General features: G+C 42.6%; 1 protein-coding gene across 4 annotated transcripts in view; it reads right to left on the bottom strand.

The window, feature by feature from the left end:
* Positions 1-27969, bottom strand: part of MYO1B (myosin IB) — a 168014-nt gene that overhangs the window by 71499 nt on the left and 68546 nt on the right. For all 4 annotated transcript variants that reach the window (XM_065413246.1, XM_065413248.1, XM_065413247.1 and 1 more), the window contains exons 4-6: positions 24814-24918; positions 21147-21193; positions 16153-16216 (exon numbers count right to left, since the gene is read on the bottom strand). In XM_065413246.1, the coding sequence (XP_065269318.1) occupies positions 16153-16216; positions 21147-21193; positions 24814-24918 (216 nt within the window). The remainder of the gene's footprint in view (positions 1-16152; positions 16217-21146; positions 21194-24813; positions 24919-27969) is intronic.

The following is a 27969-nucleotide window of genomic DNA, read 5'->3' as shown; positions in this document are numbered from 1 at the left end:
TGAGATGGTTTTGGTGGCTTTGGGCTCAGTGCAGCATGAGAATGAAGGGAGATGTGGAAAGGGACGTTCTGGATGGCTAGGGCAACATTCAGCTTGGCACAGAGCTGTTTGCCATCTTGTGAGGTTGGAGGCTGAGCTACATCTATTTTTTTTTAAATGACTTTCATTCCTTGTTTTAGTGGCATACATGAGGGCTCAACACCATTGCCCCAGCCATGCCTTGTGTACAACCCCAACTTTACCAGGACACACCCTTTCTAGGTCCCAGGCACCCTCTGGGGTGAAGGTACAGGTGCCAGCACATTATGCCAAGTACAGTGCAGAGAATGTGTTAACGCTATGTGTGCACCTGCTGAATAGTACATGCCACTCATCAGGTGTGCATGCCCTTTTGCACCATGTTAGTGCTTGAAAGATCAAGCCCTTTAAGAGCACACATCTCAACATGTTAAAAGGTACATGGTTGCTTTCATGTCTAGTCTAAGTCACGCAGTTCATTTACAAACAAAATCCAGACAAAGCTTTGTAATTCTTTTTAATTCAGTGTTAAGAGTCACAATTTGAACAGGCCAAAACTTATGTGCAGTTAAAAATTCCAGCTACATTAAAGGCAACATGCTCAATTAACATCAAGCATTAGCGTCTTAATATGTGAAGAGTTTCATTAGGCATCTGTGGGAGCTTGATAATCATTGTGAAAAACTATTCAAAACGAAGGTTGGGCGTACTTTCTTAATGTCCCCGCAGCAATAAGAAAGAGTTACTTAAAGTCACACTCAATCCACGCTGCATGGGTGGAGGTTATATATGGCACCAAATACCTGGTCAGCAGCTACTTAAATTTTCTAGTCAAAAACTGTCAATGAAGCATCCTGCATCCTGGTCAATGATTCTTTTAAAAGTTAGAATAAGCTCTCTCTACACTTTCTGTCCAGAAAAGGAAGATTCCTTTTTCTTCTGTAAGTTCTTCAGAAGTCACCAAGGTGACCAGGTGGCTGACATGGATAAGAGAATGGATTTAGACACCTTGGGCCAAATTCTGTCCTGTGTTACCCCATGTAATTCCAAAGCAGTTGCACTGAGACTGTTGGTAGCTGTGATGCTACATTCTAGGAGAACTTTGGTGGACCAGTAATTACAGATTGTTAACACGTCACAGAAGTCAACTATTGGGGTTTTTGAGTTGGCTAAAATGAATTTCTCTGCTAAACATCCCCACAGCGTGGTTAGTGTGTGGACACTGAGTGTAGAATTCAGCTCCTCATCAATTTTCATTTTTACTTTGAAATGCAGCATTAGGAGTTAACAGGCTACCCATTATCAAATTCAGCGCTTCTCTTAACTTCCTGACTGGTTTGAGGACACTTACCTTATTGGAAAGTGACTGTATTTCCCTTGGCACTTAAACATTTATATTCTTATTAATTTTTTTGTCTCTATGAACTATTTGCAGCACTAGTGTTGCACAGAAAGATATACAGAAAACTGCTTGGCTCCACTGTAATTTTCTAAGGATACTGTGGTAGCAATAAGCCATATCAGTGTACACATTTATTTTGTGCTGAGCTGAGAAGAGAGGACTCCACCATTGTGTTTTGTGTATGTCCCTGCATGCTGCCAGACAGGGTGCTATGTGGAGAGCATTAGAGTAGGTGTGGCTAGAGAATCCAGTACTACACAAATCCTCCAAATCCAACCCTCCCCAACTCTTGGGAGGCTGCTCTAGTTCTACAAAGATGACTCCAACCCTTAAGCTGGAGTAACAGCTGCAAAGCAGATACATCTTTCCCCATCCTAGCCTTTGGATGAGAATTCTTCCCTCTTTTGTCTCTGCAATTTCCCACTGCCCAGCTCAGTTAATAGGAGGATTATTTGGCCCTTGCTGTGGTCGTTGAATGGATGAAGACACAAGGACATTCAGAACCCGTAGGAGTACAATAGAACTTATTAATATTTTAGTCAGTTACAAGCACTACTTTGTCTCCATGTTGCCTGTTGTAATTATCACAGTTTAACCCACTTGCAAACACAGCATAAATCAAAGAATACTTTATTAATAGAATAAGTATGTAGCAGGACCAGGAGAAGGGATTAGATTAAAAAGACTGTGCTAGCAAATTAAGTCTAAAACATGGGGAACATAAAAATTTAACTTACAATTTTTGTCCTCCCACTAAGACATTTTAACATCTCCTACTCCAACCCATATTAAGCCTCTTACAAATATATCAGGGACAAAGTAAATTACATTGTGCTCAAAATAACCAAGTGCCAAGGTGAAGAATTTAAAGCACCACACTGACATGGACTGCAATTGGCAAAACCCACAGCAAGCACAGCATTTCAAAAGCTGAAGACCATGGTAAAGAGAATTTCACTAATTTCTGAGGTCTCGGTTGTACAGTTAGGATGATTTCAGTCTTTTTTCAAGCAACATCTGCATTTTTATAATCTAATAACCCTATAATTTGTCTTCTCTGTTTCCAGATGTGGCTGTATTTCAGCATATTCAGCAACAAGTAGTTTTGCAAAACCTTTTAAAAAACAATCGCTATCCAGTGATGCAAAGTGCAGTAGAACGTCAGAGTTACGAACAGCAGAATTACGAACTGACCGGTCAACTGCACACCTCATTTGGAACCGGAAGCACACAATCAGGCAGCAGACACAAAAAGGAGCAAATACTGTACAGAACAGTACTGTGTTAAACTACTAAAAAATAAAGGGAAAGTTTTTTAAAAGTTGACAAGGTAATGAAACTGTATCTGTGCTTGTTTCATTTAAATTAAGATGGTTAAAAACAGCATTTTTCTTCTGCACAGTAAAGTTTCAAAGCTGTATTAAGTCAATATTCAGTTGTAAACTTTTGAAGGAATGTTTTGTTCAGAGTTGCAAACATTTCAAAGTTACGAACACTACTGTATGACTTTAACAAAGAAGAAGTGCAATCACTTTTATCTTATAAACATGTCTCCTTTGGCTTGATCACATACCACAAAATCAAATTACCTATATGGTTTAATACAGCAGAAAACAGACCACATTTGTATCAAGGTTATTAAGTTCAAGAGACTGAACCTGAGGGGTGCTGAACATCCACAACACCTAGCGACGACAGGCTCCAGGTTTTTTGGCATACAGCACACATACAGAAATGTGTCATTGATAATAATTTTAGATGAGCAGAGCTACAATCACTGACAATACACCTCTTATTTATTTCTACATCTGGTTCAACCCATGTAGTTTATTTCTGGTAATCGGTAGCATTTCTGTATTTGTCAAAAATATATATTGGAACAACATTTAAAAGTTTGTAAGAATTGTCAGAGAAGTTGGGTTTTAGCACAAACGATCTGAAGTACTGACTTCTGAATGACTAAAGACTGCATTCACGTAAACTTTGAGAAAGGTAAAGAAAAACAATTACATTTTAAAACTAGACTGTGGAATATTTGTAATATAATCAAATCAAACAATACTACAGAATATGATTTTGTAATCTGTCTAAACAATTTTTTAAAAATATCTCCATAGATTTATGACCCAATTATCTAGTTCTGGCAAATCTGAGACTTAACATGCATCTCAGCAATATTTAAAAATCACTATAAATATGATTTTAGGCATACATAACTCTTCTATATACCACCCCCAGACCTTCGAATTTTTAAATTGTATTGTAGTGCACAAAAACAATTGTAACCATATTTAAGCCCTAATTCAGCACAGTTTTTGAGCACATGCCTAAATTTGAACACAATAGTAGCCTAGGACTACTCATGAATTCTAAGTAAGGCATGTGCTTAAATACCTTGCAGAATCAGGTCCATTCTGCTTTTTTAAGTCATATCTCCACTAACAGGAAGCTATCCTGTCCAATTAATATTAAGCTAGAGTCAAGAAAGAGTCAAGGGCGGGGGGATAGCTCAGTGGTTTGAGCATTGGCCTGCTAAACCCAGGGTTGTGAGTTCAATCCTTGAGGGGGCCACTTGGGGATCTGGGGCAAAATCAGTACTTGGTCCTGCTAGTGAAGGCAGGGGGCTGGACTTGATGACCTTTCAAGGTCCCTTCCAGTTCTAGGAGATGGGATATCTCCATTAATTATTAATTATTATTATTATTAAGAGATGTCACAGATAAATTAACTGAACAGACATCCTGCTAGTGACAACCTAAGTTTAAATTTGCATGCGCCGGGATAGAGTAGGACAGAGGTTCTCAACCAGGGGTCTGGGGCTCCCTGAGGGGCCATGGGCAGGTTTCAGGGGGTCCGCCAAGCAGGGCTGGCATTAGACTTGCTGGGGCCCAAGGCAGAAAGCCACAGCCCCTCTGCATGGGGCTGAAGCCCGGGCCATGAGCCCTGCCACCTAGGGCTGAAGCTGAGGCCTGAGCAACTTAGCTTCATGGGGACCCGGGCAATTGCCCTACTTGCTACCCCCTAATGTTGGCCCTGGCTTTTATATGAAGAAAAACAGTGTGGCAAAAGTGGGCCTACAGTTTTTAAAGCATGTTGGGGGGGCCTCAGAAAGAAAAAGGGTGAGAACCCCTGGAGTAGGGGACAATTTTAGGTTCAGTCTTACTTAATATAGAATCATAAAAATGTAGGGCTGGAAGGGATCTCGAGAAGTCAACAAGTAAGCCCCCTGAGCTGCGGCAGGACGAACTAAACCTAGACCATCTCTATAGGTGTTTGTCCAACCTATTCTTAAAAACCTCAATGGCTGGGATTTCACATCTTATTCCAGAGCTTAACTACCCTTACAGTTAGAAAGTTTTTCCTAATATCTAATCTAAATCTTCTGTTTTTTCTTCTGCCCCACTAGTAGCTGCACACCCTTCCAAAAGTGGCTGTATTTTAAAAGCGCTGTTGAAAGTACATAGTTTGTGAAGCACTTTGGGGCCTTTTGGGTTGAAAGGCGTATTTGTTACTTCGGTACAGCTTTAAAAGCGCAGCTATGGAGCTCTGGTAAAATAGGAGACACATGGCTTTTTCTAATTACATGCATGCCTTCAGAGACTTTAATGTAAACAGTTTCCTGAGCATATGTTAAATTAGTTGTGTGAGAGGGATCGGTATCTTAGATTTTTCTTCTGAGGTTTTGTTAAGCAAGGAAGTTAACTAATTTAGTTATCAGATTTCCAAAGTGCAATGTTCACTACACTGTCTGTCTGGATATTTAGTGAAGAAAAGTTTCAGAAAGATGTTATAGTCAGAAAATCAGGTATTTACCGTAACAAAGGAGCCATACGTTGGAATCTTGTTTAAAGCTGAGTTTATGCTCTGCTATTCATTGTCCATGTGCAGGCCACAAAGAGACTGGCAAAAGTGATCCAAATCACCTGTCATATTCTTAGAAAACTCTGTTTTTGCTTGACCTCCCCCTTTGCCCCTCTGTTTGTTTTAGCAGCATTTTAACAAATCACCCCAATGTACAGATTTAACAGTCAGCATAACCAACAAATTTTGCACTAACTCCTGATGACTATGAATCCTGCGGACCAAATTTTCAAAGGAAATGCCACATAGGTACATATTTGGGGAAGACACTATCTTTTTGTTCTATTATTGTACAGTGCCTAGCACAATAGTCCACAACTGGGGCTCCTAGGCACAACAGTAATACAAAAAAATTAATTGCAATACCAAATTGCATCCATTTGTTGCAAAAAGTTCACTTCAGCATGTTGTAGGCAATTCTGCACAGAAGTGCCGGTTGTTTTATGCATATAGATGCAGGTACAAACAATGTGTGAACATTTTGTAAATTTTAGTGCTGTATATAGAAAATACTCACAGTACACACACATACATTAGGCACATGTACATTTACACTGTACACACAGTATCCATCAGGGCTTTTGTCTGGATGGAAAAGAATCTAAAGGTTAACACCCAATAAAACTGGTGTTATGGATAAAACCTCTTCAGAAAGGTCATTACTGTAAATACATATGGCTTACAAGTCAAATACTTAGGGCTGGTCCACACTAAGCCCCCAGTTCGAACTAAGATACGCAACTTCAGCTATGTGAATAACGTAGCTGAAGTCGAAGTATCTTAGTTCGAACTTAAAGGTACTTACTGCGGGTCCACACGCGGCAGGCAGTCTCCCCCGTCAACTCCGCCTACTCCTCTCACAGAGCAGGATTACCGGCATCGACGGCGAGCACTTCCGGGATCGATTTATCGCGTCTAGACAAGACGCGATAAATTGATCCCAGAAGATCGATTGCTTGCCGCCGAACCAGCGGGTAAGTATAGACGTACCCTTATAGTTGTTCCTCGAGGCACATCGTTCCAATATCGATCTAGCAAAAGACTGCATCTGATATCAGAACGTTATAGAGATAGTCAAAAGATAATTCGTACTTCCTAGTTAACTACGCCTTCAAAAAGTTACAGGTATTTAAACTGGTTAAATCACCAGCTGAACAACTATTTGAGTAAAATGGACATTTATTACAAAATGACATTTTTCAAATCACAGACGACAACTAGTAATGCTGTGCAATACATTTGGCAAGCTATAATATACAAATGAATTTTTCTTGTTTCTGACCAACAGAAACTTCAAGTTTGAGTGATGCAGAAATATTTGGTCCTTTCTATTTCTCTAAATGTACAACAAAATGACTTCAATGTCAAGAAAGAAATGAGGATACATCGCAAAACACCACAAGAGAGGAATGAATGTCACTAGCCTAATACGTTCTAAATGATCCAGCAGAAGTAATTTTTAGTCCCTTCCTCTTCACACAGTGGGACTCTCCTTGGCTATCCAGGCCAAGTCACAAGGCATGTTCCAACCATTAGGCAGCACAAAATGTTTACAGTTAAACTTGCAGCTTCCTGACATGCCATATTTTTTCCCTCCTTGATTTCCTTCTCAGCCGTGAGAGAACACAATAATGGCTCTTCAACACATGGCCGCCCAGAGGGGGGGGGGCAAGTGGGGCAATTTGCCCCAGACCCCGCGGGGCCCCCACGAGAGTTTTTCGGGGCCCCTGGAGCGGGGTCCTTCACTCACTCCGGGGGCCCTGGAAAATTCTCATGGGGCCCGGGCCCCCGGAGCTTCTTCCGCTCCGGGTCTTCGGCGGCAATTTGGCAGCGGGGGGTCCTTCCACTCCAGGACCAGCCGCCGAAGTGCCCTGAAGATCCGCGGCGGGGGGTCCTTCCGCCCTGGGATCCGTCGCCAAAGCGCCCTGAAGACCCGCGGCGGGGGGTCCTTCCACCCCGGGACCCGCCGATGAAGCGCTGGGTCTTCGGCGGCAATTCAGCGGCGGGGGCCCCCCACCGCTGAAGACCCCAGGCCCCCTGAATCCTCTGCTTCAACAAGACCTTCCAATATTAACCCAATATTTGGAACTATGTCCCCTTTAAGTGAAATAAGCCCTAAACACATCAGACTTATTGGGAGTGTCTACAGTGAGTCACAACTATACACATTTTCAAAAGGAGCTAAAGCCTGTTTACACTAGATAGTAAAGTGGTGTTTGTCATTTAAAAAAAAAATTTAGCTAACAGAATTTCAAGCCTTTTTCCTAGTTTAGAAAAGTCTTAACACTACATATTTACTATCATCAAAAAGCGACTGTAGAAATAAACAAAACAAAAACAAAAATCCATCTCTAACAATGGAGTTAGAAAAACTTCAGATTTTTAAAACAAGAATTTTTTTTTAAATGTCTAGTTATAAAAAATCCTAGTAACATTGCCTTGGCCAATGGAAAGTCCACAACAATGATCATAATATATCACCAGAGTTCTTTGCTCTTACTGTTGATTTTTCACTGAATACACACTTACATATACCTTTTAAAAGGCAAAAATTAAGTGTTTACACTAGCATAAGTTAGTTGCTTTGCTAATCTAAAAGGTCATAAGTTTCTTTCATATTGTTTCTGAAGGAGGTGAAAATATAGATGTTATTCTTAATTATAGTCATAAGCTGTCATTTGGATTGTAAATCCTTGTTGATTAAAATTCTTTTCTAAACCAGGCATTACATCTACTGTATCTAGGTTCATAGTTATTTACTAATTTATCATTAAATTAGGGTGAGGTTAGGATACTGTTTCGGGTCTATTAGAAAAGACCACCGTCATGTTAACAAGTGTGAAGGCATTCAGCAGGTGATTCCCTCTACTACTCTCTTTTTTAAATCAGGCAGAAATATTTGTTACTTAGTAACTGAGATGTTTTACAGTTGTCTAACACAGGAATATATAAACTTTTTAATACCTCCAGCCTTTAACTCTAAGCTGATTTTTTTTAAAATGGACAACAAAGCATATGAAGAATTTCTGTGACTCATCAGAAAGATTACTGCCAAAACTGTAGCTACCATCTCAGGATTATATATTATAATACATTATAAATCTTAAAAATTCACACTTGAGTAAACTATTTTAGGGTAGGACACAATTAGGGCATGGATTTAAAAGTTGAGTATGCAATTACAAGTGCAAAATGTGTCCAATTTCCATGTACAATTATTGCACCAGGAAAACGGCGTATAAGTTAGTAATTTTAAAAATGACTATACCTGTTCCTAAGAAATTACAGTAGTCTACCTTATGAACCCTTTAAATACAGAATTTTTTTTGGCATGCTTTACATTGAGAAATAAACAAAAAAAAGTGACAGCTTTGGTTTGTTCCATGAAAAGACTGACCATCTAAATGCACATCATTTTCCTTTCACATGGGAATAAATTATACTGCTAGATTCTCACTGGAATGCCTCAAGGAAGACTACAGAAGGCTGGGGAAGATGCTTAAAGTAATGAAGGCTCACATAGATCTTCAGTGGGATTCTACCTGTCCCTAGAGAAGGAGAGCAAAGGTGCTACCAGGAGGACTTTGGGTATGGTTGACCACCGGGAAGTATTCATGGAGAGAGGCCTGTTCTCGTGGGATGGATTCCATCTGAGTAGGGACAAAAATACACTTCTGGGATGGAGGTTGGCACAACTGATTAAAAGAGCTTTAAACTAGGATTTTGGGGAAGACTTTTGAGAGATGCACATGTAATCTCCACATCTGATTCTAATACTGAGCAAGAGGAAAATCAAGTAAAAGAGGATACAGGAATAGAGAAAGGAACAAAAGAGGGTAGGAGAACGGACAACATGAGGAAAGACAGCACCATAACCACTGATAGTAACAGTCAGGCAGGTGACACTGTACCTAGTCGGGCAAGGAATCTGGTTGAAGCCAAGCAGAAACAACTAAAATGTCTGTAATCCAATGCAAGGAGCCTGGGTAACAAAATAGAGGAACTAGAACTACTGGAGTAGGAAGTAAAGCCAGATATTATAGTGATAATGAAAACATGGTGGAATAGTAGTCATGACTGGAATTCAGGTATTGAAGGGTACATGCTGTTCAGGAAGGTCAGAAATAAAGGTAAAGGTGGTGGAGTAGCATGGTATATTGATGACAAGGTAGACTGCAGAGAAATTTAAGTGAAGGAATGCATAAAACGGAATTTGTTTGGATAAAGATCACTTTGGGGAAGAAAGGCAAAAGAAGCTCCACTGGGACAGCACTTGGGGTCTGCTACAGACCACCAAGAAACAATATGGATACGGACAGAAACTTCTTTAATATTTTTCTGACATAAATACTACTGGGAATTGAGGGATTATGGGAAACGTTAATTTCCCAGATACAGATTAGAGAACAAGTACTACTAATGGTGGTAGAGCCTAGGGATGTAAATATCGGTTAAAAAAGTTAACCATTTAAACGATTAAAATTATATCGTTTAACTGGTTAACCGTTAACTGAGGACGCTCCGACAGGCGGGTCCGGCCCAGCCCAGTGCACCCAGAGCCGCTGGGGTCCCACCCAGCCCGTCCCCACCTGAACCAGCCTCTTCTAGTCACCCTTTGATTCAACTTTCCCTCCTCCCCCAAAACCCAAAGACAGTGAGGGGAAGCTTAAGAGAGACACAAGCCCTTTTCTCCCTGCCCGTCAAACTCCTACTGCTTTTTAAGCTGCAATGAGCGCTTGCTGACCCCATTCCAGCATAATAGGTCACATGCAGGAGTTACAGACAGTTATACCAGTCTCATGCAGTGGTCAATATCACAGGCTCAAAGGTCAGAAGGGATCATCATGATCATCTAGTCTGACCTCCTGCACATTGCAGGCCACAGAACCGCACCAACAGTGGTTACTGTTACAATTAGGACCTCATCTACTTCTCACCCAAAAGATGAGGAATTCCAGCACCAACTGTGCACCATGTTGGGACATTAGTGGTGTGCAGTCACTGGGAAAAGAATGCCACTAAATCACACCACAGCCTCCTTAGAGTTTCCCTATCATCCTGGTCACTCACCTGGCTCTACAACATTTGGCTTGTGATCAAGCAAGAAGATATATGGCCTACATAAACTGGAAAACACTTTCTGTTCTATAGTCTAAGAACTGGTCTACGCTAAAAAGTTAGGTCGAAGAAGGCCGCCTTAAGTCGACCTGTTAATGTATGTGTCTACACTACTGGGTTCTTTACGCCGACCTAAGTCGCCTCTGATGTCGACTTCTGAAATCCACCTCTGCGAGAGGCGTAGCACTTAGTTCGATTTTCATGGGTCGACTGCGAGGTAGTGCAGACGCAGCGTTGTGTAATTTGACTTAATTGGCCTCCTGGTGGTGTCCCACAATGCTCATCTGGAGATCATTCTCAACTCTGCTGCACTGCAGCCAGGTACACAGGAAACAGCCCCTTCCCTGCTAAAGCCCCGGGAACTTTTGATTTCCCATTTCCTGTTTGATCAGCATTGGGAGTGTGCCAGCTTGAGCACAGCTGATCATGGAGACTATACGCCCCAAACGCGCTCCAGCCTGGTCTGCACAGGAGGTGGTGGATCTCATCGTTGTGTGGGGAGAAGAGTCTGTGCAGGCAGAGCGCCGATCCAGAATAAGAAACGCTGACATCTATGCAAAAGATTGCTCATGGAATGGGGGAGAAGGGCTACACGAGGGACACACAGCAGTGCCGTGTGAAAATGAAAGAACTTCGCCAAGCACACCAGAAGGCAAAGGAGGCAAACAGTCATTCTGGTGCTGAACCCCACAGATACCGGTTCTATAACGAGCTGCATGTGATTTTCGGGGGTGACCCTACCAGCACCCCCACAAGCAACTTGGATATCTCACAGGTGTGAGAGTCTAGGAACAACAAGGACGACGATATGGTGGATGAGGAAAAGGAGGAGAAGGAGAATGGGAGACAGGCGAGCGGTAGATCCATTCTCCCCAAGAGCCAGGAAATATTTTGAACCCTGGAGCCCTGTGGGTCGCAGGACATCATGGTGGCTGACCGTGATGCCAGGGAAGGCACCTCTGGTGAGTATACAGTTACAATCAAAGTCCAGTTAAACTTTAGTGGGCACACTCATTCGGTGGTATTGCACGTTTACTGTGAAGAAAAAGCGAGGTGCTGTGGTTCTCTGCTTACAAGAGGCTGCTCCAGCTACGCAGAGGGTGGCCCCCGGAAAAGACTGTTTATGTGGACTCGGATAGCCCGGGAATCCTCCATGAATATCTCTAGGAAACTTTCATGGAGGTACTCTGCAATCCTTTGCAGAAGGTTTCTGGGCAGGGCATTCTTTTTTCTTTCACCATGGTAGGACACTTTCCAACGCAACTCCTGAATTAATTCTGCTGGCATCATTGCGGTACACAGCATAGCAGCATAAGGACCGGGTCTATACCCAGGCGCTTGCAGCATCTCCTTCCTTTCCACCTGTTACCCTCAGGAGACTGATATCACATAGGGTTGCCTAGGGGAAACGGGGGAAGTTCTCATTAAAAGTGTTCTTACATCTTATGGCTTGCACCTAGTGTAATAAGGGTTGGGGTTTTTTATGAAAACGGCCTTGCTATGGAAACATTTTATTCATGTACAATGGCTCCTTTATTTTTTCCCCATGACAGACAGCTGGAAATATGTCCTTCGACGTGTCATCAACGCCTGAAAGCAGACTTTCGCTGATTAGGAGGAGGAGAAAGAGAACATGGGAGGGCATGTTCACCGAGATAATGAACGCCTCCGCGACAGCTGACAGAGCTAGGAGCGTGGAGGATTTCACTGTCCGAGAAGTTAGACATGGACATAGAGAGCAGGAAAGCTTCCAATGAATGACAGCGTGTGGCGCAGGATGAGATGCTTCGGATTACGAGGGACCAAGCGGACATGTTGAGGCGTCTGATTGAACTGCAGGAACAGAAGCAGGAGGGTAGAGTCCCTCTGCAGACCCTGGTGGACAGCCAGCCAGCATCGCCTGGCACAGAATCACCCTCCCCCAAGCGTTCCATGAGGCATGGGCAAAAAGTCCATTATCCCTTTCACTTAACTCAGGGGGAGGATACAAGGAACAGAAGGCACCCATTCATAGACCTTTGATGGTCTGGAATGCGTTATGTTACACCGCTGAAAATGTTTCTCTCGTTCCAACTTTACAACCCCTTTTCCCCAAGATTACCTTTTCTTTCTGTTCTCCCTCTTTACTTATGTTTGTCAAATAAAGTAAATGGATTCGAGAAATAAATGTTCTTTATTGAGTAGAAGCAGTGGGCTTGGGTGGGGGGTTGGCTTTACAGGGACAGTGATACTAGCCAGCTGAAGGTTTGGGAAAGCACAATGCAGACAAGCAGCTCACATTACTGTGACTCATTATTGAAACCGCTTTTCAAAGCCTCGTGGATACGCAGCGCCCCTTGCTGTGCTCTTCTTATTGCGCTGGTGTCTGGCTGCTCAAAAATGGCTGCCATGTGATCTGTCTCAACTGCCCACCCCTGTGGAAAATTCCCCCCCCCCTTTTCCCCACAGATATTATGGAGAACACAGCAGACAGCTATAACCATGGGGATGTTCTCCTCACTAAGGTCCAACCTTGTTAGTAGACTTCTCCAGCACCGTTTCAAATGACCAAAGGCACATTCAGCCACAATTGTGCACTTGCGGAGCCTATAGTTGAACCGTTCCTTACTTCTGTCCAGATAGCCGGTGTATGGCTTCATGAGCCATGGGAGCAAGGGGTAGGCTGGATCCCCCAGGATAACTATAGGCATCTCAATGTAGAAAATTTTCATTTTGTGGTCTGGAAAGCAAGTCCCGGATTGCAGCTTTTTGAACAGACCCGAATTCTTAAACATGCGTGTGTCATGAACCTTTCCCGACCATCCTATGCTGATGTCGGTGAAACGCTCCCTGTGATCCACTAGGGCTTGCACCACCATTGAAAAGTATCCCTTTCAGTTTATGTACTCTTTGGCAAGGTGGTCTGGTGCCAAGATGGGAATATGCATGTCATCTATTGCCCCACCGCAATTAGGGAACCCCATCATGGCAAAACCGTCCACTATATTTTGCACATTTCCCAGACTCACTGCCCTTCGTATCAGAAGTCGATTAATGGCCCCGCTCACTTGGAGCACAGCAGCTCCCATGGTTGATTTACCTACTCCAAATTGATTCCCCTCTGACCAGTAACTGTCTGGCATTGCAAGCTTCCAAACAGCGATCACAACCCGCTTCTCCACTGCCAGAGCAGCTCTCATTTTTGTATTGCTGAACTTCAGGGCAGGGGAAAGCTCTGCACAAAGTTCCTGGAAGGTGACCTTCTGCAGTCAAAAGTTCTGCAGCCCCTGCTCGTCATCCCATACCTGCAAAACGATGCGGTCCCACCAGTCAGTGCTTGTTTCACAGGACCAGAAATGGCACTCAACAGAGTGCAGCTGCTCTGTGACTGCCAGCAGCACCTGTGAATTTTTTTTTTTCAATGGCTTGAAGCAGGGCTGCTTGGAGGACATCGCTATGTTCTGTGCGGCGGGCCCTACTTTGGCTCTGGAAATACTGCAGGAGAAGGTGCAAGGTGTTTGAGATGCTCACAGCAAGAGTGCACAACTGAGCAGGCTCCATGCTTCTGGGGTTATGGTGTACGCGCAGCGATTTTAAGGTGTGAAAAATCACTGGGGTGTTTGCCGTTGATATGAGGAAGGGAGCACAATGTATCATGGGATGCCGACGCAATGTTCCCATTCTCCCCTGCAACAATGTTTTGGTCCCATGAGGCATTGCACAAACTTCCCAAAACACACTGCTGCAAGTTGCACTTTGGGATAGCTACCCACGATGCACTGCTTTGTGCATCGATGCAGGCACTGCTAGTGAGGACGCACTCCATTGAGACAATGAGCATGGTGTGGCCACGCACAATTGACTTAATTTGGAGGCTCGAGGTCAAATTCGATAAAGTCGGCTTAATTTTGTAGCGTAGACAAGCCCTAAGCGGCTGATCACAGTCAGTTTCAACACACATGCCTAGAGATCTGATAAATCCTATTAATCACAATGAACTTTTCCACTAACCATTTCTTTTTCATGTCAGCATTCATGTAGTAAGGTACCAAATGCATGAAAAAGTGTTGTTAGACACTTCAATACAGATATATAATTTATAATTATCAAATATAAGCTGTCATCAATTTGGAAACAGACCAGACCTGACTAGCTCAGCAGGTGTTTCAGTTGCTTCCATTTTACAAGATTTGCTTGAAGGCTTTTACTCCCACATATGGTACACAAGACATTATAGGTCTGATCAGTTCCCACTGAAGTCGATGGAAGTCTCGCTCTTCAATGGAAGATAGATGGGACCTACATGAATCACTGTGCTAATTATACTCTCTGGTCCCCTGTGGGAAGCTCCTTGCGCCCATGTTGCCCCATTGAAGGGGGCCACAAGGGAGATCATTGTAAGATATGGTCCTATAGTAAAGGGATTATCAAAGAAGAATGATTAAATGCCGACAAGCATGAAACATTCTGTGCTTCCCAGGTGTTGGATTCCCTAAGAACACTACTTAGTCAAAGATCTTCCTTCTGAAGTCATTATGAAAGCAATAATATTTAATGGCAATATAAGCTGCAATATAATCCATTTTATAGAGCATGTAACAGCATAAAAACAGGGTTGGTGAGGCCCTCCTCCCCATTGAGATTTATAGCATTACGTATTCATATAGTTCAGAATTTTTCAAGCAATGAGTTGAAGCCTTGACATAATCACTCTGCTCACCTAGACAATATGGTACAATTAGTTTCTACTTCTTCAAAAGATAAGCCAGAACCTCCATCGCTCTATTTGCAACATTCACATAGGAAATATTTTGGCATGACATGAACCCAGAGCACAAGGGCTTAAAAACTACACCCTTCAGAGGTTGCTTTATAGGTGAAAAGGGAAACAAAGAATTACAGAACTACTGTATTGGCCTCCTTTTGGAAAGATATAATATTTTTATCAGGATAATTAGTTTGGCATTTTATAGACAAAACAGATGAAAGTTCACATACTGTATTAGAGAAATTTATGTTTTGGATATAAAATATTTTGAATATTAGATGAAAAACAATACACAAAGTCCTAATGATAAAAATTGCGTTGTCTGTATTTATTTTTTGGTGAGTGCAACATTAAACAAACATAGCATCTCTTGGCCTCAAATTTCTTTAGTTGCAAAATTTCAAAGTTAATGGGTAACCACATTTTAAATAGCTATTGGTTTGAGTTTCATATTCCATTGTTTGTAATAAACTCTTCCAAGCACAGCCTTAAAAGGTGATCTGCAAAAGAAATCAAATTTGCCCTGTCCCCTTTTTGCAGTCTATACCAAAAGGGTATTTTTGTACCGCTCCCTTATTGTTGTCATCACAAACTAATGACTTCTTACTTTTCATGTATTTTTTAACAATTTCTCAACATTGGAGTGTTAGTCTGATAAGAAAATGACATACCTGGAATTTGATCACCACACCAAGCTCCCTCTCAGATAACAGCTTCAAGGATGGGCAATATATGGCCCCATAAACCTGTCTTATGGACCCGTTAAGCAATACTTTTTAATAGTCCTGGTCCATATTTTCAAATGCATTTTTACTTTGTTTTATGCACAATTCAGTACCAAAGAAAAAGTAACTAGAATTTTCCACCTCTTTATCACGTAACAAATACTGAGTTCTAATTAAAAATAAACACTACCTCCTCATAACTCATCTCCCCTCTTTTTACTGCACATTTTGAATAAAGTGCCTGTGAAATGTTTTAAGCCAGTACCAAATGTAATACTCACAGTTACTTATAACTCCGCCGAGTGGATCACCTTTGAAGTCAAACTCAATATCCATATACTTTCCCTGTGGAAACAATGGATTTTAAGAATGTTAGGCAAATCTAAGGAAAACCATTCCAGACCTTTTTAAAGTTGCGCGGTCATTTTAACGTACTACAGAGAAATTCAGTTGCTTCTTTGTGGTGTGTGTATTTAAGTTATAACAAATAGTAAATAAGTCGATGTAATAGCTTCTAAGATAATTTTATTATCCCAATTGGAGATTTTTATGGTAATAGGCTATAATCTATAGAGGGTGTGATTTTCTAACGCAGGTTAATTGGCTTTGTATTTTTTAAGTTTGTAGAAATAATTGTGATTGTTTTTAAGACCCAAGATTGTTATGCAATCTTGGTTGCAGTGAGATTACCATCTCCAAAATGGATACTTAATGGATCTTAGGAAACTGACGGGACTATTGGGGTATGAACTGCAGAGTGCACCGATGTGTTGTTATCATGTGGACACTGGTGGCATGACTAAAAGGTACCTAGGTTGCATTAACATAATCCTCTTTCAAATGAGACTATGTTAACACGAACAAGGTTCCTTTCAGTTTTCTCCAGCAGCATACACGCTGGGCAGTTAAGACTACAATACTTTGGTGCACTCTGCAGTTCACACCTGCGGAACAGTGTAGACATAGTCTAAGAAAATAATACTTGCTACCTTTTAGGCATTACCAGACCGAGTAGGCTGGGGAATTCAGGAACCTGTTTTTTGGCTGTTCAGGATTAATTATACTGTTAAGAACAGAACTCATTCTGGGAGTGGGTTCTTCCAGGAGTGTGGATCAGAGCACTCAGAGGGTATTACATTCATTTGGGATTACTGAGGGGTAGGATAGGCTGTAGTTGCTGATGTGTTATATGAATCTCTTGCCTTAATAAAGCTACAGCCTTTTCCCACTAAATTGTCTGCCTCGTCACTCAGATGTTTGGGGCAAAGATTTGAGCAGCTTGTTACCACAGACTCAATTTAACTTTCAGCAGTACAAGTGTAGTCCCTTTCCTTGACTTCTGTTTGACTTTTCCACATCACAGAAGATCATTTCATTCTGTGCGTTATTTTAATTTATGTGACAGGTGTTCAATTTAGTAACAGTTACTTTCAACAGCAAGCAACGGACCCTTATTGTTTATGAAGTCAACAACAGTACAGCTCACGGGCAAACAGTTCAAGGATAATGCATTTTGGCAATAATTCAAACAAACTCCAAATACATTCCCGTATAATGGATTATTCTGTTTCACCTCCCCCCAGTGCTTACTTAATGGAGCCAATGAGTTGAAAAGGAAGGTCTTGTGTTTACACATTTCCACTCATTTTACTTAGGACGAGTATCATATTACACTCCTTAAGCATTGCCTTAAAGATACATTCTAATTCACAGGGTGAAATTTGTCAGTATTGGCTTATTAAGCGTCTAGCTAAACAGTAACAAGTAATTTTTTTCGCAATGTTGGCAGCCGTGTCACAGACAACACTGGAAAGTACTTGTATTTTCTTGTATTTTCTTGTTTGAAAAATTAATTTGGAACTGGTAAATTCGGGCTTTTTTCAAAATTACATTAAGTTTTTTAAGTAATTAAATCAGAGAATTACCACAATTCCAATTTTCCAATTACTGGGCCAAGAGTATGTTCCCCAAAGATTATTTTAGCTCTGGATTTAAAAGCAAGGTCTGAAGAGAGAAAGACAACTGGTTGTACTCTCTCCCCCCTTCATATTCCTGATCTCCCAAATTCAACCTTCTACACTTCCTATCTCCTTGCCGTTTCTTCTTCCCCTCCACCTTCATGGTTTCATCCACTTTTACTCCTTGTTTTGTTCTCCACACCACCTTTCAGGCACCTTTCCTTCCCTACCCCAAATACTCCAATATCCCCTAAACCTTGGACCTTGCCTCACTCCTGGAACATCTTACGACACTCTAGAGCCTACAGTGCCTGCGATAAAAACACTCTATTCTGTCCAATTCAGAAAAACAAACAGGGTCAATCAGAGGAGCAGTCAGAGCAGACTCAGCTGTGTGGAAGCAGCATAAGAATCTCTCACCAGCTACTGAGCAAGAGTTGGGGGGGGGGGGGGAAAGGCCTTTCCCTGACAAAAGCAGCTCTCCAGCCAGACTGCATCCCTAAGTTCTATTCAGGTGGAGGACCACAGTATGAATGTACCATCCTAATCAACTTTGGGGCCCAATTTAAAGCAATAAAGATATTCTAATGCATTTGAACCCATATTCAAAGTCGGCCCATGGAATTGTGGGATACTTTCAGCAGACACCCTGAGCACTAGTTCAGTGGGGTTGTGTCTACAACGCAAAGCAACTGGGCTTGAAGGCCGCGTCCTGGCACCCTGGGTCCAAGCCCTTGATTAGCACGATTTTGTGTGTAGAGGGAAGAGGGATTAGGCTGAGTTTGAACCCTGGGCTTACACTGCTGTGTACACGTACCCTCTTTGTGGCTTTCTACTTTCAGCCCTTAAGAGAAATTTGGGGATGGGTGGTCAGTCTTTTGGGACCTCCAAACATTTAGTTCCAGCTTATTAGTAGCAATTATATTTATTGCCACTTCCTATACAGTTTCACATTTGATTTTATGCTGAAATCTTTCCTTAACAAGGTATTAACTTGCAGAGTACAAATCCACTAACAGAAAACCAGAATAGCTAACATGGTGTTCGTAGCAAAACTGAAGAGTAAACACATGTAGAAACTTCATGCCTGCAAAATGAATCTGAATTAAAGATGCAGAGTTAAAAAAAAGGAAAGAGGGGAGATGATATCATGCAGTGATTAACTTGCTAAATAGCACAATGCTCCTTGTCACATGACCATTTAGGCAGCCAACTGTGTCGGGAATAGCATCAAATCTAGCTGAGGTATAATTATGTTTCGTCCAGCCAGATAAGTGGCAACTCTCAAATTTAGCTCTCTCTTGCGTATTTTGGTTTTCAGTCTAATTTTATGTTAAAGTCAGAAAGCAATGAAAACTCTTATGAGGAGACTAAATGCATTTTTAGAACAGGGATCACAACTAATCATGAAATAAGCAATTATTCAGAAGGGATAGGTGAAAGTTTCTACTGGGTGAAATGAAACATTAAATACTGTACATCCCAGAGCAATGTGGCTGGTTTCATAAGTAGTGCTATGACAAAAATGTTTTCCTTTCAAACGACACGGTCATTAATTTCTTACAAGAAAAGCTTTTAATGTAAGATGAAAAAGAAAGGTGGTCCAACACCCTCTCTCCTTTTGGAATTCAAGTTCAGCCTTGTAAAAATGTCATGAAAACTTACCAATGCTTGCAAAAGTATACTTGCCCTCCCTTAATGCTGAAGATGATTTTAAAAAAATCTTTTAATCCTTCATTAATATTATTTGCCTTGGGCAAACAAAGGAATAGAACCTGACTTCGTCTTTAGGAACATAAGCAGGCAAGAGAACCAAGTTCCTCCCTACATACAGGGGTGAACCTTCCGTTTACTTTGGAAGGAGTCTGGATGGACGAACGATTTCCACTTATAGATACAAGAACAAAAAGTCTTTAAACAATCCTTTGTTGTGCCACAGTTCAGTATCAAACTCATCTTTTCCATGTCTCCCCATCCCATTTTTTGTCTCCTACTGAATAAGGCAGTAAGATACGACAAACATGGAATCTTTAAATTAACACATTAAAAACCTACACTGTTTATGCAAAAATAATTGTAGAGCTAATTATAATTACTCACATTGTCATCAATATGACTACTATACATCTCTTTCTACATAATCTAACTGTCTTTTCATCTACTCACTAGGAAGATCAATTCTATAACGGGAATAACAACAACTCTGAAAAAGAGTCATTGCTGTTTACAGGTCTGATCTAACAGAAAGTATCTCAGTTTCCTCGGCTGTGCAAGTCCTATGGTGGGTGTGGGGTAGTTTAAAGAAATGCTGGTCTTTTAATACTCAGTATATTTAAACAGTTCCAGAGGTGAAAGGTGCAGGTGGAGAAAGATCCCTTATCCAAGTGAACCCTCTGCTTCTGCTCAAAGCCACTAACCAAGCGAGAGTTAGCCTAGCTCTAGAATGAAATGACTCTCCTGCATGCATGCAGGTAATTAGGGAGCATGAGAGCTAAGTGCCATTCTCCACGGGGCAGGTTGAGTTTACAGAAACCTACAGTGTTGGGAAGAGGCCTCCTATCCCTGACAAAAAGGATGTTTTTTGGATGTCTGGTTATATTTACACAGCAGCTAGAAGGGGGCTTCCCAGTACAGGTAGAAAGCCACGCAGTAATTCTGATTAAGCTAGTGTGCTAAAAATGGCAGTGTGGCCATGGCAGCACAGGGAGGCACTCAGGCTAGCTGCCCAAGTACGTACCCACCAGTCAGATGGCATTTTAAAGTGGCCCTTTGCCTCCTGGCATACAGCTTGATTCTATAAGTAAGCTAGACAGTGCCACATGCTACAAATGCCTGAGAAAATCTGGGAAGTGACTGATGGACTCATTTCCTCCTCAGAATAGGGACTAACCTCCACAGCTACAAACCGCTGCATTCTGGAGAACCAGCTAGTGCTGGAGTAAGTTTTAAATGCTTGCTGTGAAGCAGTAAGGGAAGGATCTACATTGGCTCAGAGAAATTCTATGTCCCGTGTTAAGGAGAAGGTCTGATGACATAATTTAAGAAAATACCAATAGATGCTAAGAATTTCAAGACATGACAAAATTTGGGTTGGAACAAGTTGACACAGTCCACTTAAATGTTTTCTTAATTAAGACAGATTTTAAAAAATATACTGCAGATGAGCAATAATGCCTATTAGAACATCTGCTCCAGACACGCACGATACTGCCCAGGCTTCTGTAACTACATAAAAATCTATCACACTCTAAACTTTGATAGGAATTATTTCCTTTACACTATATGTATGATCTTCTGTGCCTTGTACATATACTCACAAATCTAGAAGAGTTGTCATTTCTTACAGTTTTGGCATTTCCAAAAGCTGTTAGGAAAGAAGAAAAAATAAATGAAACATGGCAAAAACATTTAAATACTAAAAACAAGTCATGACTGTATGTTATGCAAAAACAAAAATAAACAAATTGATGCCTTATGGAAAACAAAGCACAGTCCTGTGTTTGAGACGTCATTATCAGTTGCTGAAGATGGGTTTATGAAAATCAGTTAAGTTAGAAGTGAAGAAAAAAACGTTCCCAACATTACGTTCAATGTGGTTTGAACTATGCCTGGCAACTACCAGCTTACAACGTGCATGCAACATGAACTCAAAATAAACTGTAGGGCAAGTTAAGGAATTAGATTTCATCCTGTAAAGCTGTGTTTGTCAAATGGGAGTATGTCCCTCGCTATTATGAAATACAGTGCTCATGCTCATTGCAGAAGGCTTTGAGCTACTTGTCACAAAATATATATCTATATTTTCAGTACTCAAGTAAAGTTGACACTGAGTGGAAAAATATACATTTCTCAGCTTTAACAAATTTGCATGGAGAGACTATTCTGGGTCAAAGAACTGGAGCCAAAAGACAGAGTTTGTTGCTCTCGAAGGCCAGGGTTAAAAGTGACAGAATTGTTTAAAAAAAAACTTTATACAGTGCAATAAGTCACCTTTTTAACAACCATATAATTAAATACAGTGCTACACACGAGACTCATTTATAACCATGCACAGAACTAAAGACAAATGTTCCATTATAAAGTGTTTGAGACAGTTTTCTCCTAAATTCATTGTTTCTCATGTTAATTTACATTAGCAGTGCAAAGTTTCAAAAAGTTGAATGAATAGAAGATTGTTGGGGGCAGAATAGATCTGGACAAGGAGAAGCAGTCTGGGACAGGCAGTAGAAACAAAAGTGAAACCATTTGAGCAGCATATTCCAGAAGTCTTGAGGTCTTTCTGAGTGTAGCCTTCATTGATTTGAGATCTACCATACCGTTCTCTCACTAGAAGGGAAAACTTATAATGGCAGCAGGCCGTAAAAGAGACCCAGTTTGGGAATATTTTAATGAAGTTCCTCTACATGTGGACAAGACAGGCATGCGTGCAAAATGCAAACAGTGCAACAAAGAAATGCAAGGCCTGGTTGCCTAAATGAAACAACATCATGAGACGTGTTGCTTGTTTTGTTAAAATATTATATGTTTATCTGTTGAAGAAAAATATACAGAATACATAACGTTGCTGTTTTAGTTAAATAAAACAATTTAAATGTCTGTCTGGTGATGTTCTCCTCCTAATACAGCATGGCAAGAAAATCCTCCAAATATTAATGATTAACCTGTTGAATTGGAGATAGTTCACCTCCCAATGGCTTCATAAATATCTGTTTCAATTACCTTTGGTAAATGAAACAACCAAACAATCATTCATTTTCTGATATAGCTGTAAAACTAAACTGAAAAGTTTTCAAAATAAATCACTTAAAAAATGTATGGTGTGTACCTTCGAAAAATGAAACCTACATCTGTCTCTGAGTTGTGAAGAATATGTATTAAGGTTACAACAACCAACAAGAATGCACTTTTATGTAGAAATCCATGATTAAATCGAGTCTTCCTGACTAGTGATTTAAATCAAATCCACCCTGTCTTTTTCTTTTAAATCGTTTTCTTTTAAATAAATACTTGGCTTTATGAAGGCTGTTTGGTCACTCATTACCACTCCCATAGCTCCCTAATGGAAACAAACTGCAGATACTGAACCCAAGGTATTCAGATCTACTGAGATAATCATGGCTGATCACAGCAGACTGCAGCCCAAGACCTGGTCTGAGAGTGGGAAACTAGCATGCTGAGACAGGTGACAGTTAGATGCCTGAGACAGCATTCACTCTAGGGCTACCATACGTCCGGATTTCCCCGGACATGTCCGGCTTTTCGTTCTTTAAATAGCCATCCGGGGGGGGATTTCTAAAAATCTAAAAATGTCCGGGATTTCCCCTCGGTCGGCTATTTATAGACCGAAAAGCGGCTGCCAAGCGCTGCTCGGCAGCCAAAGCCCTTTCCCGGCTCCCCCCATCCCCTGCAGCCTTAGCAAGCCGCCCGGCCCCGCAGCTGTCCACCCCTCCCTCAGCTCACTTCCCCCTCCTCTGAACGCTCCGCCCCCCTGCTCCTCCCCTGCTTCCCGCGAATCAGATGTTCACGGAAGTCTGAAAACAAGCAGGGGCAGGCGGGCAGCAGCAGGTAAGCTGGGGCAGGGGGGCTCCGGGGAGGCGCGGCACAGCCCAGTCCGGCCCCGGCCAAGCGGCTCTGGCCCCGGCCGGCCCCAGCGGCTCCGGCCCCGGCTCGGCTCGGGCTCCGGGGCACCGGCCCCAGTTCCGGCCGAGCGGCGCCAGCCCGGCGCCGGCCGAGCACCCCTGGCCCCAGCGGCTCCGGCCGAGCGGCGCCGGCCGAGCACCCCTGGCCCCAGCGGCTCCGGCCGAGCACCCCTGGCCCCAGCGGCTCCGGCCGAGCGGCGCCGGCCGAGCACCCCTGGCCCCAGCGGCGCCGGCCGAGCACCCCTGGCCCCAGCGGCGCCGGCCGAGCACCCCTGGCCCCAGCGGCGCCGGCCGATTCCTGGGCTCTTGCTAAAGCCGGCCCTGGTCAGAGGACAGGGAGGGGGGGTTGGATTGGTTGGGAGTTATGGGGGGGGCTGTCAGGGGGGCTGGGGTGTGGAGAGGGGTCGAGGCAGGCAGGGAGCAGAGGGGGTTGGATGGGTCGGGTGTTCTGGGGGTCCTGTCAGGGGGCGGGGAGTGGCTGGATAGGGCGTGGGAGTCCCGGGGGTCTGTCTGGGGGAGGGGGTGTGGATATGGGGCGGGAATGTGGAGAGGGGTCGAGGCAGGCAGGGAGCAGAGGGGGTTGGATGGGTCGGGAGTTCTGGGGGTCTTGTCAGGGGGTGGGGAGCAGTTGGATAGGGCATGGGAGTCCCGGGGGTCTGTCTGGGGGCGGGGGTGTTAATATGGGGTGGGGATGTGGATAAGGGTTGGGGCAGTCAAGGGACAGGTAGGGTCCTAGGGGGGCAGTTAGGGTGGGGGGTTCTCAGGAGGGGGCAGTCAGGGGACAAGAAGCAGGGAGGCTTAGATAGGGGGTGGGGTCCTAGGGGGCAGTTAGTGGCAGGGGTCCCAGGAGGGGGCAGTCAGGGGACAAGGAGCAGCAGGGGTTGGGGGTTCTGAGGGGGGCAGTCAGGGGGTGGGAAGTGGGAGGGAGTGGATGGGGGCGGGGCTCCTCCCCCCACCCCCCAGTGTCCTCTTTTTTGATTGTGGAAATATGGTAACCCTAATTCACTCAAAGAGATCAGGAGGGAACAAAATGGCAGTTAGCCCAGAAACGGTGACATCCTCCTCATTTTCTTCCCTCCTAAAAACCCACTCTTTCAGTCTTGCCAATAAGGAGTCAATTTAAACAAAAACAGTTCTGTTTAAAAAGAACCTTCCACAGCTGAATAATTGTAAGGCCTTACTTCTGGAATCCTATAAAGCACCAACTATGGTTTTGGATACTGTAAATATTAATGGTTCAAATCTTTGCACTAGTGATAGATTCCATTTGCAAAACCAGCTGACCTGGTAGGGTGATGCAGTACAGGAAGCAATGTATTTTTTACACACATTATTAGATTCTTACCTTCAAGCACTGGATTTGACTGTAAAAGTTGTTCTTTTACTTGATTAACTTCTGCTCCTTTTCCACAAACAGCTGCTACATAAGACATGACAAGCTTGCTGGCCTCTGTGGAGTGTGGATTAAAAAGTGAGAAATAGTCCCAAAAACTGGCATAAATAGTTTATTTATTATGGAGGCTTGTATTCCTTTAAATTTTTACCATTCCAGCAGGAGTTAAAGACCCCAATCTTCTTCCACATATCTGTATCTTCTTGATACTACTCAGGCCCTAATGCTGTGGTGAGGCCCATGCACTCAGACCCCTGTGTGCACACAGAGACCTATTGATTTCAATGGCCTGGAATATTTAGGACCCAAGCAAAACGATTAGGAACACTAGTGAATCAAGCATATATAGGTCCTTTTCCATTCAGCTTGAGTAAAAGTGACTCAACAAGCTAACAGTATGAAAATTCATCTGTAACATGTCAGGCTACGAACAATGGGCCTTAACATTGCAAAATGCAAAAGCCAAATAAAACTACTAAATCAATCTATCTGTAATTAGATTTAGTAGATTTATTTGGCTTTTGCATATTATATATAAAATCACACACACGTCACATAACTGTAGCTAAAAAGTCTAAATAAGTAATTAATGCAGTCTATTTTAAAACAGATTACAGAATACAAACCATTAATTTAGTCAATGAACATAATTTCACTGTGTTAATTTTAACATAAGCAAGTCTGAACAAGTTCTGAAATTGTTAAAATCCCAGTTATGTAAACATCAAATCAGTGCCAATGACCCATCCAGATAATATTAGTAAAGATTACATAAAACAAATAGTCTGGATCTTATGATAATATTGTTTAGCACAGAGAGCAGCTGTGACAGGAGATGAGCAAGTAAGGTTTAAAACAAGGTATGCAGTGTTTAATATGATGCAAGACTGCCCAATTTGGGGTAACTCACAGGATATGCATTAATACAATTTTAAATACAACATAATTACTAACAGCTGGAATCCCACTCAAATCAATACAATGATAATAAAAACTCATTTACTTTATCCTTTCAAAGATCTGGTACATATTTAAGGGTCTGATTTCAGCAAAGAACAAACAAACAAACAAACGGTTATTCCTTGAATTTTGATTCTCTTCCGTTTAAGCAAAATTTGCTTAGTATTAACTGGCTGTTTCTGTCCCTAAGTTGAATTCAGCAAACAGACACAGATAGGTATGGCAGGCCTGTGCCCAGGTCCTCATCTCCTGGAATCACATGAGTTCAGCAGAAGCTCAGCTTTCATTTTTACAAAGGTTCTCAGCCCTCACCATTGCAAAGAAAAGCTTGAAAATGGAACCCAAGTCAAAGCAATGCAGTGATGCCTACCCCAGTCCACCAACAGCCGGAAACAACAGCTCTTTCAAGAAGGTGTCATCTACAACTCTGGCCAACCCTGCCAATACCACAGCAACATTGGAAAGTACTGGGAGGGGGGGATGATGGGGAAAGTGGGGGAAGGGGCGCACAGGCTGCTACTCCAGAGGGAGAGGAGAGCAATTGCCATCACCCCAGCCTCTGCGGCACGGGAGCAAGACTCTAGCACACAGACAGTTACACAGTCTGCCTCTGCCGCAGATTGCCTTAACAAAGCTTCGCAAACACGTAATATTTCAAGATATAGAGGTGTAAAATAAGATCATTCACAAAATTCGTCAGGATTTGGGGGCTATTTGGAGTATTTTAAATAGGCTAAGAAAGAGCAGGGCCATTTCCTCCTTATAAACACTCCACAAAAAGCTCCATTTTCCTGAGCGACAGGTTTCAGAGGGGTAGCCGTGTTAGCCTGTCTCAGAATAAACAACCAGGAGTCCTTGTGGCACCTTAGCGACTAACAAATTTATTTGGGCATAAGCTTTCGTGGGCTATAACCCACTTCATCAGATGCATGGAGTGAAAAATACAGTAGGCAGGTATAAATATACAGTACATGAAAGATGGGAGTTGCCTTACCGGGGGGGGGGGGAGAAGGTCAGTGCTAACGAGGCCAATTCAATCACAGTGGATGTGGCCCTTTCCCAACAGTTGACGAGAAGGTGTGAGCATCAACAGAGGGAAAATTGCTTTTTGTAGTGACCCAGCCACTCCCAGTCTTTATACCCACCTGGGGAAGTGAAGAAACAGATTGACAGAGCCAGAACGGTACTCAGAATTCACCTACTAGACAGGCCCAACAAAGACAGTAACAGAACGCCACTAGCCATCACCTACAGCCCCCCAACTAAAACCTCTCCAGCTCATCATCAAGGATCTACAACCTATGCTGGAGAATGATCCCTCACTCTCACAGACCTTGGGAGACAGGCCAGGCCTCGCTTACAGACAGCCCCCCAACCTGAAGCAAATACCCACTAGCAACTACACACCACACAACAGAAACACTAACCCAGGAACCAATCCCTGCAACAAACCCCATTGCCAACTCTGTCCGCATATCTATTCAAGGGACACCATCATTGGACCTAACCACATCAGCCACACCATCAGGGGCTCGTTCACCTGCACATCTACCAATGTGATATATGCCATCATGTGCCAGCAATGCCCCTCTGCCATGTACATTGGCCAAACCGGACAGTCTCTACACGAAAGAATAAATGGACACAAATCAGGCATCAAGAATTGTAACATTCAAAAACCAGTAGGAGAGCACTTCAATCTCCCTGGACACTCAATAACAGACTTAAAAGTGGCCATTCTTCAAGAAAAAAAACTTCAAAAACAAACTTCAACGAGAAATTGCAGAACTTGAATTAATTTGCAATCTTGACACCATCAAATTAGGCCTGAATAAAGACTGGGAGTGGCTGGGTCACTACAAAAAGTAATTTTCCCTCTGTTGATACTCACCTTCTTGTCAGCTGTTGGGAATGGGCCACATCCACCCTGACTGAATTGGCCTCGTTAGCATTGACCCCCACCACCACCACCACCACTTGGTAAGGCAACTCCCATCTTTTCACATGCTGTATATTTATACCTGCCTACTGTATTTTTCACTCCATGCATCTGATGAAGTGGGTTATAGCCCATGAAAGCTTATGCCCAAATAAATTTGTTAGTCTCTAAGGTGCCACAAGGACTCCTCGTTGATTTTCCTGAGTATC

The sequence above is a fragment of the Emys orbicularis genome, chromosome 11 (genome assembly GCF_028017835.1).
Source record: "Emys orbicularis isolate rEmyOrb1 chromosome 11, rEmyOrb1.hap1, whole genome shotgun sequence".
NCBI lineage: Eukaryota > Metazoa > Chordata > Testudines > Emydidae > Emys > Emys orbicularis.
The sequence above is the reverse complement of the archived record's forward strand: the minus strand, read 5'-3'. Positions and strand labels throughout refer to the sequence as shown.